This window comes from Neophocaena asiaeorientalis, unplaced genomic scaffold (assembly GCF_003031525.2).
Source record: "Neophocaena asiaeorientalis asiaeorientalis breed wild unplaced genomic scaffold, Neophocaena_asiaeorientalis_V1.1 scaffold206, whole genome shotgun sequence".
Taxonomy (NCBI): domain Eukaryota; kingdom Metazoa; phylum Chordata; class Mammalia; order Artiodactyla; family Phocoenidae; genus Neophocaena; species Neophocaena asiaeorientalis.
The window spans coordinates 3,050,212-3,062,421 of NW_020174578.1; the positions used below are offsets into that span (position 1 = coordinate 3,050,212).

Consider the following 12,210-nt stretch of genomic DNA (forward strand, 5'->3'; position numbering starts at 1 on the left):
CAGGGGAGGTGAAGTTTTCACAGAGAAGGAGTAGTCCCAGCTTGGGGGTCGGGGAGGAAACCCATTGGCAGGGGCCTCAAAGTGCACTGAAGGTGAAGGTGAAGAAGACAAGAGACCCAGGCGAGGAGGAGAGGCCACACCTGAAAAGAAAAAGGGCCAAGCAAGATGATCTTCTGTTTCGCCTGTGTTAACCCATTCCGGGAGGAGGGAGAGAGAGGGAGAGGCTGGAAACACAGAGGCCAGCCCTTCCCGAAGTTGTTCATTTAAGGGTGGGCAGGAAGAGCATCCCAGCGGAGCATAATGAATAAAGCAGCTCACCCACCTGGGACCTGGCGATGCAGGCCTGCCCAGAGCTACACGTGGGCACCTCTTTAGCCCTGTGGTTACTAAAATGTGATCGTGGCAGTTATTCAGCTTCAACACCCCCGAAACCCCCTAGGACTTTCGTGATCCCTAGTAACTTCAGGCTCAGCTTTGGTGTTTTAAAAGCATTATCAGGTGAAAATGGAACCCTTGCTGTAATTCCAATGGGACTTTCCTGTTCCAGCTGGAACTTGTATGGCATGGGAACATACCACTACCGTAACAGACGGGCTCCTGGCTGAAGTCATCCCCACAATTTTAAGACTACAATTCTGATTCCTTCTTAGCAATCCTTAGCTTTTCCTTTCCTAGTTTATGCTGAGTTCCTCCCTTAGGGCTCACACGCCTTTCCAGGTGTTCGTGCTCAGTCTCTGGTTTGTCCCGCTCTCTCTGCCTCCGTGCCTTAGCTATTAACATTCAATGTCTGATCAAGTTCATTGGAGGGGTGGCTTTGGTTTAACTTTCTGGCCCTTAGAACTCTTGGTTTTTCTCCACAAGCTGCAGGAAATCTACAAAGCAGGGAGTGACATGTACACTAGTCTCTATCTCACAAATAAGTCTTTTTAAAGCCCTGATTTCCTCTTCTTACGTTACATCAGAAGGGAGTAAAACATCATTTTATCCTTTCTAAACCCTTCCCCGGGAGCTACTTTCAGTGAAAATTGTTGGTTAAAGGTTACCTGATTCTCCTCTTTGCTACTACTACTTACAAAAGTCAGTCACAGATTGCCTCAAAGCAAAGTTTTCCAAGAATTTTCTTTAAAGGACCTGCCTCCTGAACGCTGAATAGTACAGTCTGAATAAAACGTTAACTTTTTTTTTGTCAGAACGGCAACAACTTTCCAAATAGCTTCAGTGTGCGTGAATGTGTGTGCCCCAGTTCCTTCAGATCTTTTCTGCTTTTCAAGAAATAAAATATCACAGATGAAAGCACCGCCCCAATTCCATTTCTTTTCTTGCCCTGAGAAAGATAAACACCATCCTTCATTTTGTGTTTATCAATCACATGCATACTTTTACAAACACAAGGCAAATAAACAATATCTAATGTTATCTGATCTGTTTTTGAGCTTCATATAAAGAGAATCACACTCTTCATGTCGATCTGCACCCTGCTCTTTTCACTCAAATTTTATGTTTATCCATTTGGAAATATGTAGATCTAGTATATTTATTTTAAATACACAGTGGTAGTTTCCACTGTATGAACATACCATGCCTATTACCCATTCTCCTATTAATGAATACAAGTTTTTCCTTTTTGTTTACTTATTTATTTTATTATTATAAGACAGTGATGCCATGGAGAGTCTTGGATGTATTCCATGGACTCATGAGTATATAGCCAGGGGTAGAAGTGCCAGGCGACAAGGCACATGCGTCTTCAGCCTCACAGGATAGTATCCGATGCTGTATTAGTTAGCCTACAGCAGCATATGAGCCCAGAGCTTCTTCTAGGTAAAAATCACCCTATCCCATCCAGGTGTGCAAAATACCCCAGAGCCTTGGGGAATAAGAGTTGTGTCTGCCTAAATAGAATTGCTCGTATAAAGATGAAAAGAAATTGAGGGCAAAACTGAATGAGAGATTGCTCTAGAGCAAATAAAGTGTCCAACAGAGTGAGCTTCAGGATATAGAACAGCAGGGCATTTTCAAACGTAGGAAATGATATGAATTTACGAAGATGACCTAATATAAAGTAAATTGCCTTTTCTTGGCAAACTACTCGGACACCAAAAAAAAAAAATCAATTGAAATAATTCAGATACTGCACTCTCCCATAAAAGCAGCAAATCTGTCAAACTTCTTTGAATGCCAACAGCAGCCTCCACTTAAAATAAACATCACCTGTAGAAGATTCCTAGTGACTCCTGGAATGGGCCTTTAAATATCATCTCTGTGTATACGAATTTACAAAAAAAATAAACTTTTTTCATCCTTAAATCCCCTGTTCATTGCCTGACCTATATTTATACGTGCTGGTATTTTTAAATATTGCTGAACAGAATATCTCTGATATGATTTCTTAAAATCTGGTAGCAACAGCTGCCTCTTCAGAGAAGCACTGGGAGTCTGGGGGACAAAGGTGGGTGGAAAGCAGACTGGACAAGTTATTACTTTGTCATTATTAATTAATCATTTTTAAATGAGGCTAAGACTTCACCTTATCAACCCACAGTCAACCTCTCTAAGTACATGTTAGGACTAGATGTCCCCTTTTCTGCAAAGCTTCCTCTAACTCCTCCAAAACTCAAGAATCACTCAAGCCCCCAACACATAAATCTCTCAAAGAACCAAACTTGGATCTCCAAAATAAACAAACAGCTCAAACAAAAAGAATAAAATACCTACGAATAAACCTACCTAAGGAGACAAAAGACCTGTACACAGAAAACTAAAAGACACCAATGAAAGAAATTAAAGATGATACAAACAGATGGAGAGATATACTATGTTCTTGGATTGGAAGAATCAACACTGTGAAAATGACTATAATACCCAAAGCAGTCTACAGATTCAATGCAATCCCTATCAAACTACCACTGGCATTTTTCGCAGAACTAGAACAAAAAAGTTCACAATTTGTATGGAAACACAAAAGACCCTGAATAGCCAAAACAATCTTGAGAAAGAAAAACAGAGCTGGAGGAATCAGGCTGCCAGGATTCAGACTATACTACAAAGCTACAATAATCAAAACAGTATGGTACTGGCACAAAAACAGAAATACAGATCAATGGAACAGGATAGAAAGCCCAGAGATAAACCAATGCACATATGGTCACCTTATCTTTGATAAAGGAGGCAAGAATATACCATGGAGAAAAGACAGCGTCTTCAATAAGTGTTGCTGGGGAAACTGGACAGCTACATGTAAAAGAATGAAATTAGACCACTTCCTAACACCATACACAAAAATAAACTCAAAATGGATTAAAGACCTAAATGTAAGGCCAGACACTATAAAACTCTTAGAGGAAAACATAGGCAGAACACTCTATGACATAAATCACAGCAAGATCCTTTTTGACCCACCTCTTAGAGAAATGGAAATAAAAACAAAAATAAACAAATGGGACCTAATGAAATTTAAAAGCTTTTGCACAGCAAAGGAAACTATAAACAAGACCAAAAGACAACCCTCAGAATGGGAGAAAATATTTGCAAATGTAGAAACTGATAAAGGATTAATCTCCAAAATATACAGGCAGCTCATGCGGCTCAATATCAAAATCACAAACACCCCAATCTAAAAATGGGCAGAAGACCTAAATAGACATTTCTCCAAAGAACATAGGGTATCACTCATATGTGTAATCTAATTTTTTTTTAAAAAGATACAAATGAACTTATTTACAAAACAGAAGCAGACTTAACAATACTGAAAACAAACTTATGGTTACCAAAGGGGAAACGCAGTGGGGGAGGGATAAATCAGGAGCTTGAGATGAACTCATGAACACTACTATGACACAGGATAGATGACCAGTGGGGATGTATTGTACAGCACAGGGAACTCTACTCAATATTCTGTGATAACTTATAGGAGAAAAGAATCTAAAAAAGAATGAGTATGTGTTTATGTACAACTGAATCACTTTGCTGTACACCTGAAACTAACACAACATTGTAAATCAACTATACTCCAATAAAACTAAAATATTAAAAAAAAAAACTTGGGGTTTGTATTTGTTTCTCTTCTTGTATACTACCTTTTTTTGTCTCTCTGAGGACAGGAGCTATGTATTTCACTCAGGATCCTCTACCCCAAGTAATGTGCCTGAAATAGTTGGTACTCAATAGACATCTTTAGAATAAACACAGTGAAGTGTTCTTTACCATACAATGGTTTTAAAATGACCGGAGGAATGTATTCATTACTTTTACTTGTTTTACATACTGGTGCTCTTGGAAAGTTTTGTTTAGAAAAAGGATACAATCCTTGAAGGTGTTTCAGGGTAAGCCCTATGAGAACAGGGATTATGTCTGTTTTATTAACTTCTGTGTCCCAAACATTTCTGAGCTAGTGCCTGGCACAGAGTAGGTGCTAAAAAAAATGTGTTGAATAAATGAAGATCCTCAGTTTTGAAGCATTCTACATACCAGGAATCCAGTTCCTTTCCCTATTAAGTTTTTTAATTCTTTTAATTCACTTATTTATTTATTTTAATTGTGCTAAAACATACATAACATAAACTTTGTCATTTCAAGCATTTTTAAGAGTATGGCTCCGTGGCATTAAGTATATCCACACTGTTGGGCTACCAACACCACCTTCCTCCTTTAACTTTTCAGATTTTTAACCCCAATCTGCAACACGGCATTTCAAATCATTAGAAAGAGAAATAGTTCATTCTTATTACGAGGTCCTACATTAGTATGAAATTAGCTGCTTTGTTTTCCACCTCTTCCTTTTACAAGCTAGCAGCCCGCCATGATCCCTTCAGAAGCATCTCTGTCTCTGTCTCTCAATTTGCTCTTTCTCTCCCTTTCCTCCCCCTGATTTCCCATCCCTCTCTTTCACCTTCTCTCAGCCATTCACCCTTTATTTACTCTCTATCACATAAATTTAGCTTTCTCATCAAATGTGAAAGGGTTTGATGTTTTTACAATCCAAACCCACTCTTTTTTTTGTTTTTTTTTTTTTTTGCGGTACACGGGCCTCTCACTGTTGTGGCCTCTCCCTTTGCAAAGCACAGGCTCCGGACGCGCAGGCTCAGTGGCCATGGCTCACGGGCCCAGCCGCTCTGCGGCACGTGGGATCTTCCCGGACAGGGGCATGAACCCGTGTTGCCTGCATCTGCAGGTGGACTCTCAACCACTGCACCACCAAGGAAGCCCAGAAGTGATTTTTAAATTTTATTTAATTTTGGTTATTTTAAGTTAACTAGCTGCGTGTGGCTAGCAGCCATCCTATGGGCCGCACTGCTACAGGGGATCTGAGCTCACAAGCTCCTTGACTTGGCCCTCGCTTGCTCTCCAGCTGTTGGTCTGCTCCTCTCCCTCGCCCCAGAAATCAACACTCACATGGCCAAACTGCTGGTTCACACGTCCATGGCTGTGCATATGCTGGCCTCTTTGCCTGAAATGCCCTTCTTCCCCATCCACCTCCAAACTTCATGAAAATCTTGCTCAAATTTCATTTCCTCAGGGCAACTCTCCCTAACTCCTTCCCACCTGACCTCATCCCACTGCCGACACAGTCCAGCATCACCTCCTCTGTTTGTCTGCATCTGTTTCTGTTGCTCTCAGTGTCTTGTACTTGTCACTTATTCTATGTGACACTAACAGACTATGGGAATTCTAAGGACCAGGTCTTATTCTCTCTTCGTTCTAGTGATATGTGCCCATCGCATAATACATGTGCAGTAAATATTTGCTGAGTAACATTATTAATTTGTGAATACGTGCAATGTTCCATTAAAGTATACTCCAGAACATTGACCATCACTCCATGATTATGAAAACCATTTAGGTCAAATTCTATTCTAAGGCTTATTTTCAAATAATAAAAAAGTTCTTAGAGTCTCAGTTGAAGGTCTGCTGATTTCAAGCCATATCAATATAAGATTTCAGTACTAACCAAAGAATATACATGTTCCCGGGAACAAAATCCTACCTGTAGCTGGTCCTCCTAAGGGTCTGGAAGTCTCTTGGATTTCAGAAGCTCATCCCGCCATTGATCTGTCCCCAGTGCAGTGACTTACTAGGGAGACACAGATGAGGTTGAAAAGCAGGAAGACAAGAGGACATGAGTATGGACACAGATGGGAATTCAAGAGTGACTGATCCTTGCTGCACCCTCTACCCAAATCCTACCCTCGAGAAGGAAATAATTAAAATCTTATCTAATGTGAAAAATAATGATTGTGCGTGATATGTGTTTTTTCAGTGACATGCGTTAGCCAAAACTCTACGGTGTTACCTTTATTCCTTAGCAAAGCTTTTGCTCAAGAAATCCTCCTTGTTAAATTATGTAGCCTCTGCTGCAATATTAACCTGCCCTGAGAGCTACACTGGTTCATTTTCTATCACAATTTTCTGACTAATCCTTTATTTGGATTCCCACACAGTGTTCCTACAATTAGAATAAGCTCTTAATGGATAAGTTTCTGTGAACCTAATTTGTATACTTCCCGAGTACCAAGCATCTAGCGGATGTATTTTACAAATGATTATCTTTCCTGCCCTCCAGGAACTTATTGTTCAGTAAGACAAACAAATAAATACGCAGTGATCAGAAATGCCTTTTTGTGGGTACAGTCATGTCATTAGGGCAAGAAATGGATTCCAGAAAGAACATGAATCCCAAGGACTTTATCTTCAAATCAGATATGGATTTGTTTTGTTTTCTTATTAATTATGTGGTTTTATTGTAAAATGCAAAAACAGCACTTTCTAATGTAATGAACATTGATTTAACAAATGACTGAGTTCTTTAGGGCTATATGATCATTTAGATAAATCTCTAATTTTCCCATAATATTGACAGATTTTACGCAGTCTTTTCTCTGATTTCCCTTTCCCCCTGCCCAACACATATCTCCAGAATTTTAATCGAAGATGTTTCCAAAAAAGACAAAGGCGTAAGATAGCTTTTGAGGCTGCTAATGAATACCATGAGAGAAATATCTTTTCCTAAGGTGTCCTAAAAGTAAATATAGGGATATCAATTTATTTTTTAACTTCCTTCTAAAATCTGTACTTCTAGGAGGAACATTAAGTCTAGAGGTTACATTCTATGTGCCATTGGAATTGCTTGTGAATTCTCCTAATATAAGATGCACTTATTTCCAAAATGTGTCCATCACTACTTAGAAAAAGCAGATCTGGCTTTGAAAGATTATGTTTTGAGATTAAAAATGAAGATAGTGACCTTAAGTCTCTCAAGATTTGTAAGGCTGGCATGCCATCTATCTCAATAATAACTAACAAGAATGTCAAACGGACAGAAACAGCCATGGTAAGCAAGGGCTTGCAGCTGACAGTGATTGCTGTATTTTGGGTGATGGGGAACAGCGTTTGCATTAGTTCAAGAGAAATACAGTGCCCTCCCAACTCTAGGTATCAGTGTATCCAATCCCCCTGCTGGTCCATTTTCTGTTGCTTCAATTAAAAATCAGTCGATACAAAGTCAAAATGTTGTACATCCTTCCCCTACCCCTTTCCCTGTCACTGTGTTTCCAGCTTCACCGGAAGAACATGTCACTATGGTAACCAATCCCTCTGGTGCACAGACCAAGTCAACCTTTTCTAGTCAGATCGCCAAGCAGAGCAACATGGAATCAAAGCTCTCAAGGGAACCACCAGAAGCCACGAATTCCATCCCCCTTTTTCTAAGTGGGGTTAACCAGTACCAGACAGAAGGATACCAGTCTTGTTCCAGGAGATGTTCAAGAAAGGAAATTCAAGAATGTCCTTCAGCAAGTCCTACCAGTGTTTGTCAGTCATTATCAACATGAATTCTTCCTCACATGTCAGCTAACTTCCTACCACTGCAATTTTAATAAAAGCAGAAAATGACGGATAAAACAACATTTTCTGAATCTGAGAATTTGAAAACTGCTACGAACTCACCCATTGTCAAAAACTCTTCCGCTTCCTCTTGTTTTCCCACTTCTAAATCCAAACCCAAGTTGTTCTCTTCTGCAATTCTCTAATATCCTGTACAGCTTGACAAAGTTGTAGAGCTCCAAGCGGGACACCCTGCTCTAATAAGAGTCTAACCATGAAGCAGATGTGATATTTGTAATAGTAGTACATTCTTAACTAAATCAGCTAAAATCCCTCGTCATTCTACAGAAGCTGTAAAACAAACATTAAGATGGATTCTCCTTCTGGACCTACCCCACCTAAATCTAAATCCATACCCACTGTTTGCCTTTCTTAAACAACTGACTTTTTTTTTCAAATTAACAATTTTTTTCTGATCCATGTCAACATTTTTATAAATCAAAGAATATCAGTTCTCACATATAAGATTTCAAAACAGCAGCAACCTTGCATTATAATTACTGAGACATTAAGAAACTGCTTGGTATCTTGGCCACAGAGACTTTGCAGATAACAGCATTGTTTTCACTTTGGTATCACCACTTAATAGATGAAGAAAATGAAGGGAGGTGCGGGGAACAAGACGTATAGAATTGCACCACATCTTCCAGGGTGCAGCTACCATCAACGCATATTCCCTTCTTCAGAGCAATACTAGTATACATCGAAACAACATCTCAGTAGGCTAACGGAACAGTATAGTCCCCAAAGTATAAATCATGCAAGATTTACAAACTGCATCAGATGAAGAGACTTTTAAAAATTTATGTGATCATATTAAAGTATCAAATAAATTTTTATCATTAGCAAATGCAGTTTGTTTTCTGTTTTGGTATACTTTGGGTATTTTTTATACAAATCTTATGAAAATAGCATTTTTGTGTCTTAAGTACCCACTGTGGTGCTGCTGGAAGAACTGCTTTTTGTGTGCTTATTAGATCTTGTTCATATTCAATGTGCATAAGACACTTTTGTCAACCACTTTCTCAAAATGACAAATCAAGAATTGTGGCATGATGCTACAGGTCAACGGGCTTTTGGGGTGAAACAGGGCAGGGGCTGTGATTGATTAATGTTTATATGACCAATGCCTGCAGTATGCCCGGTATAGCATAGCACTTAAACGCTTCCGGCATGAATAAGGCCTTCTCTGTGAGATGTTTTCCCAAATTTCCCTTGATGAATCAGTTCAACAACATCTAAAACAGAGATTAAAACTAGGAGTGTGTCAACGCCGACAAATCACTCTTAAAAGGGCTTCCTCTACTAAAAGCAGAACATTATAGACTCCCTTCCTTTTCAGAGACTACTGAAGCCATCTCCCTGTGTAAAAACCCTGGACCATGAGATTCTACTGGAATCCCATCAGACAAAACGCAAGGCAAGAGGCCGGGTAGAGAGAGGTAAGCCTCCATTACCAGCTACTCGGAGGCAAGATCTGGCCACTGCAAGCCTCAGCCGAGCCTGGATAACCTGACCTCCTGGAACCAGGAGGCCTGCGAGACTGCGGCCGCCCAAGGGAGGAGAGGATGGCCCGGCCCAGAGGCGCCGGTCTCTCCGCAGCGCCACGCGTCGCGGCGAGCGCTTACCTTTCCGAATCAGGGCCGCGATCTCCGCGTCGAAGCCCTGTCGGTGGCACTTCCTCCAGAGGCCAGTGTTGGTGGAGTTGTACTGCCGGCTGCACTCGTCGGCGGGGCTCATGGCGAAGAGCTGCCGGCGATTCCGGGCCCGGAGGAGTGTGCCCTCCCAGCGGTCCAGGCGCGAGCGGCTGGCCCGGAGTGGCAAGTTGTTGTTATTGTTGTAAATGAAGCCAGGGTCGACCCGGCGCGTGTTGAAGGCCTTGCACCTGTCCCTGTGCTTCCTGGCGTCCGTCTCGTACCAGTGGTCTGAGCAGACGGCCACGGCCAGCATGCCCAGGGCGCAGAGCGCTAGCGACAGGCCCGTGTAGAGCAGGAACCTTCCGGCAGCCATGCCTCCGCTTCGCGGCTACACCGTGGGCATGACCCGCCGCAGCCTCGCCTTCCCTCCGCGCGCCCGGAACACAGCTGCGGGTGGGCGGGCTGCCGAGCCAAGGAGGGGGAGGGGGCGGGAGAGGGGGTCGCGCAGCGGCGCCCCCTCGGCCCCCGGCTGCCGGTGCGCAGCCCAGGGACTGCGGGAACGCGGGCGGGCAGCCTAAAAAGTTCTCATCCCGAGAGGCTCCGGCAAGCCTCTGCACATCCTGCGGAGCAGGTGCAGCCTCAGGCGGCGGCGAGCCAGACACGGCCGCCTCCCGCCCCCTCCCGGCTCGGCAGGAAGCGACTGCTCCGACCCCGCCGCGGCCGCACTCAGCCGGGCTTCGGGCGACGCTGCCCTCGGGCCGGAAACCAAACACCGAGTGCCCTCGGCTGCGGCGGGGCTCCTTGGGCTTTCTTTGTGTAGGGGGGCGATGGGACCCACTCGCTTGGCTTTCTTGGGAGGGGGATGGGGGTGGGAGGGTGTCTATCAGGAGGAGCCGCTAGACGACAGGATGAACTGAAACACCCGCGATGCGGCCGGTCAGCGAAGGAAACCTCCAGATGCCAGGGCTGCCTGCCCTGTGTCCCGCCTGGGTCTCCCTCTCAGCCACTCTCCCCCTTCCGGTCTGCGAGAGAAGAAATGTTCTTCCTCTCTGGGTCGGGTCTTTTAAAAATCTCTGTCCTCTGGTCACCAGCAGGTCCTTTGCTTCTTCTGGCCAGCGCGCTGCGCTCAGAGGCAGGCTCCCAGTCGGCGCACGGTCTCGGCCGACCTTTCCCCGCGAGCTCCCGGGTCGTCTAACTCTTGCTTCGCCATTCAGGCGGACCCTCGGGCCGACGGTGCGGTCACCCGGACGGCGTTACCGGACGAGCCTTGGCTGGGGGTTTGCGGCGACGGGGCGGCAGCTCGCGGGCGCGAGAGGCGGGCTGCGCCGGGGAGGGCGCACCCGGCAGGGCGCACCACGCGGGGCTCGCGGAGCTCGGCGCAGGGCGCCTTCAACACCATGGACAGGTCGCGCGATGGCTGCGCCCCGCCAGCCAAGCAGCCAGCCCCCGGGGCGTCATGCCGCCCTCCCCAGTGCCGTCTTCTTCCTGGAGTGTCCACCCTGCCACCTTAAGACCCGCCTCTCCCGCGGCGCCTCCGCCTCACTTCATCTGGCTCCCGGGTAGCCCCGGGAACGTGCTGCCCGGGAGCTGCTGGTACCCAGGAAAACAACTGCCCCGGCCCTTCAACACAATCCGCCCCCTTCTCCTTACACCTGAGCCCCGGCACTCTAGCACCCCGTCTGCGCTGCCCAACTGGGGTCAGCCGCTCTCAGATTGCAGCATTTTCTTCGCAGCCCACCCAGGAGCTGAGGTGCCGGCTCGCTCGGCAGCGTGCAGAGAATCGCATCCCAGCCTCGGCGTTCCACGATCAGGCTCCCGGCGAGGTGGTCGCCGAGGTGAATGGGGCGAGGGTGGGGGAGGGAGGCTGGGTCGCTCAGCTTCCCCTCCCGGCCTCCTCCTCTAGCCGCGGCTTCTCCGGGGCCTTGCGGTCTCGGCCGTTGCCGGGGAGCGAGAGCCCAGGCTGCGCCCGGGAGGCTCGGGAAATAGCATCGCCCGATTGCGGGCGCTGTAGGAAGCCGCTGCTGTGCTCGCTCGGGCGCCGGGCGCTGCAGCCTTGGCTAAAACCCACAGACGAGAACACGGAGCGCGCAGCCAAAAGCTAGTGATGTCATCCGTGCAACGTGAGCCTCATCTCTTATTTTTCTAGCATTCTTAAAGATAAAGTGCACCATTTCCCAGGCAAAATGTCTAAGCCTTATTCTTTGACCAGGCAAGTCAATGGTGTCTAGAGAGGTTTGTGCCCAACCACATCCATATTTATGCACATATACATATATGTGGTATGTAGCATGTTTACACGCATTAGTATTAAATTAGGGATGTTGCCTCCATCTCCTGTTTATCTCTTTTCAGTCGTGGAAAATTCCCTTAAATCGAAGAAAAGACTGCTTATTGCGGAGTCGGCATTCAGAGGGGCTGAGGAAGTTCCCTGCATCGGTCGCTGATGTCCAGGATTGTATTTGATCTTTGTTTTCCCTAGAAAGCCACAGGCGCTATCCTATTAGCTACAGGCGTTTCCACCCGGGGCTCAACGCCTGTCCGCGGGGTTGTCACCGCCAGCCCCGGTCCAGCCCCACGCCAGCGCCAGACACCCGACACACACCCACCTCCACTTGCCTCCACCTCCCTCCTCAGCGGGAGAAGAAAAAAGAAAATTGATCCTTTCCAGACAAGAGGAACATAATTTTCATGGATG

At 45.4% G+C, this 12,210-nt stretch overlaps 1 protein-coding gene across 1 annotated transcript in view; it reads right to left on the bottom strand.

The window, feature by feature from the left end:
• Nucleotides 1-9,888, bottom strand: part of TMEM178B (transmembrane protein 178B) — a 344,042-nt gene extending 334,154 nt beyond the window's left edge. Inside the window, 2 exon segments of the mRNA XM_024758085.1 lie at nucleotides 5,984-6,070; nucleotides 9,507-9,888. Of these exon segments, the coding sequence (XP_024613853.1) occupies nucleotides 5,984-6,070; nucleotides 9,507-9,888 (469 nt within the window).
• Between the last annotated feature and the right edge of the window lie 2,322 nt (nucleotides 9,889-12,210).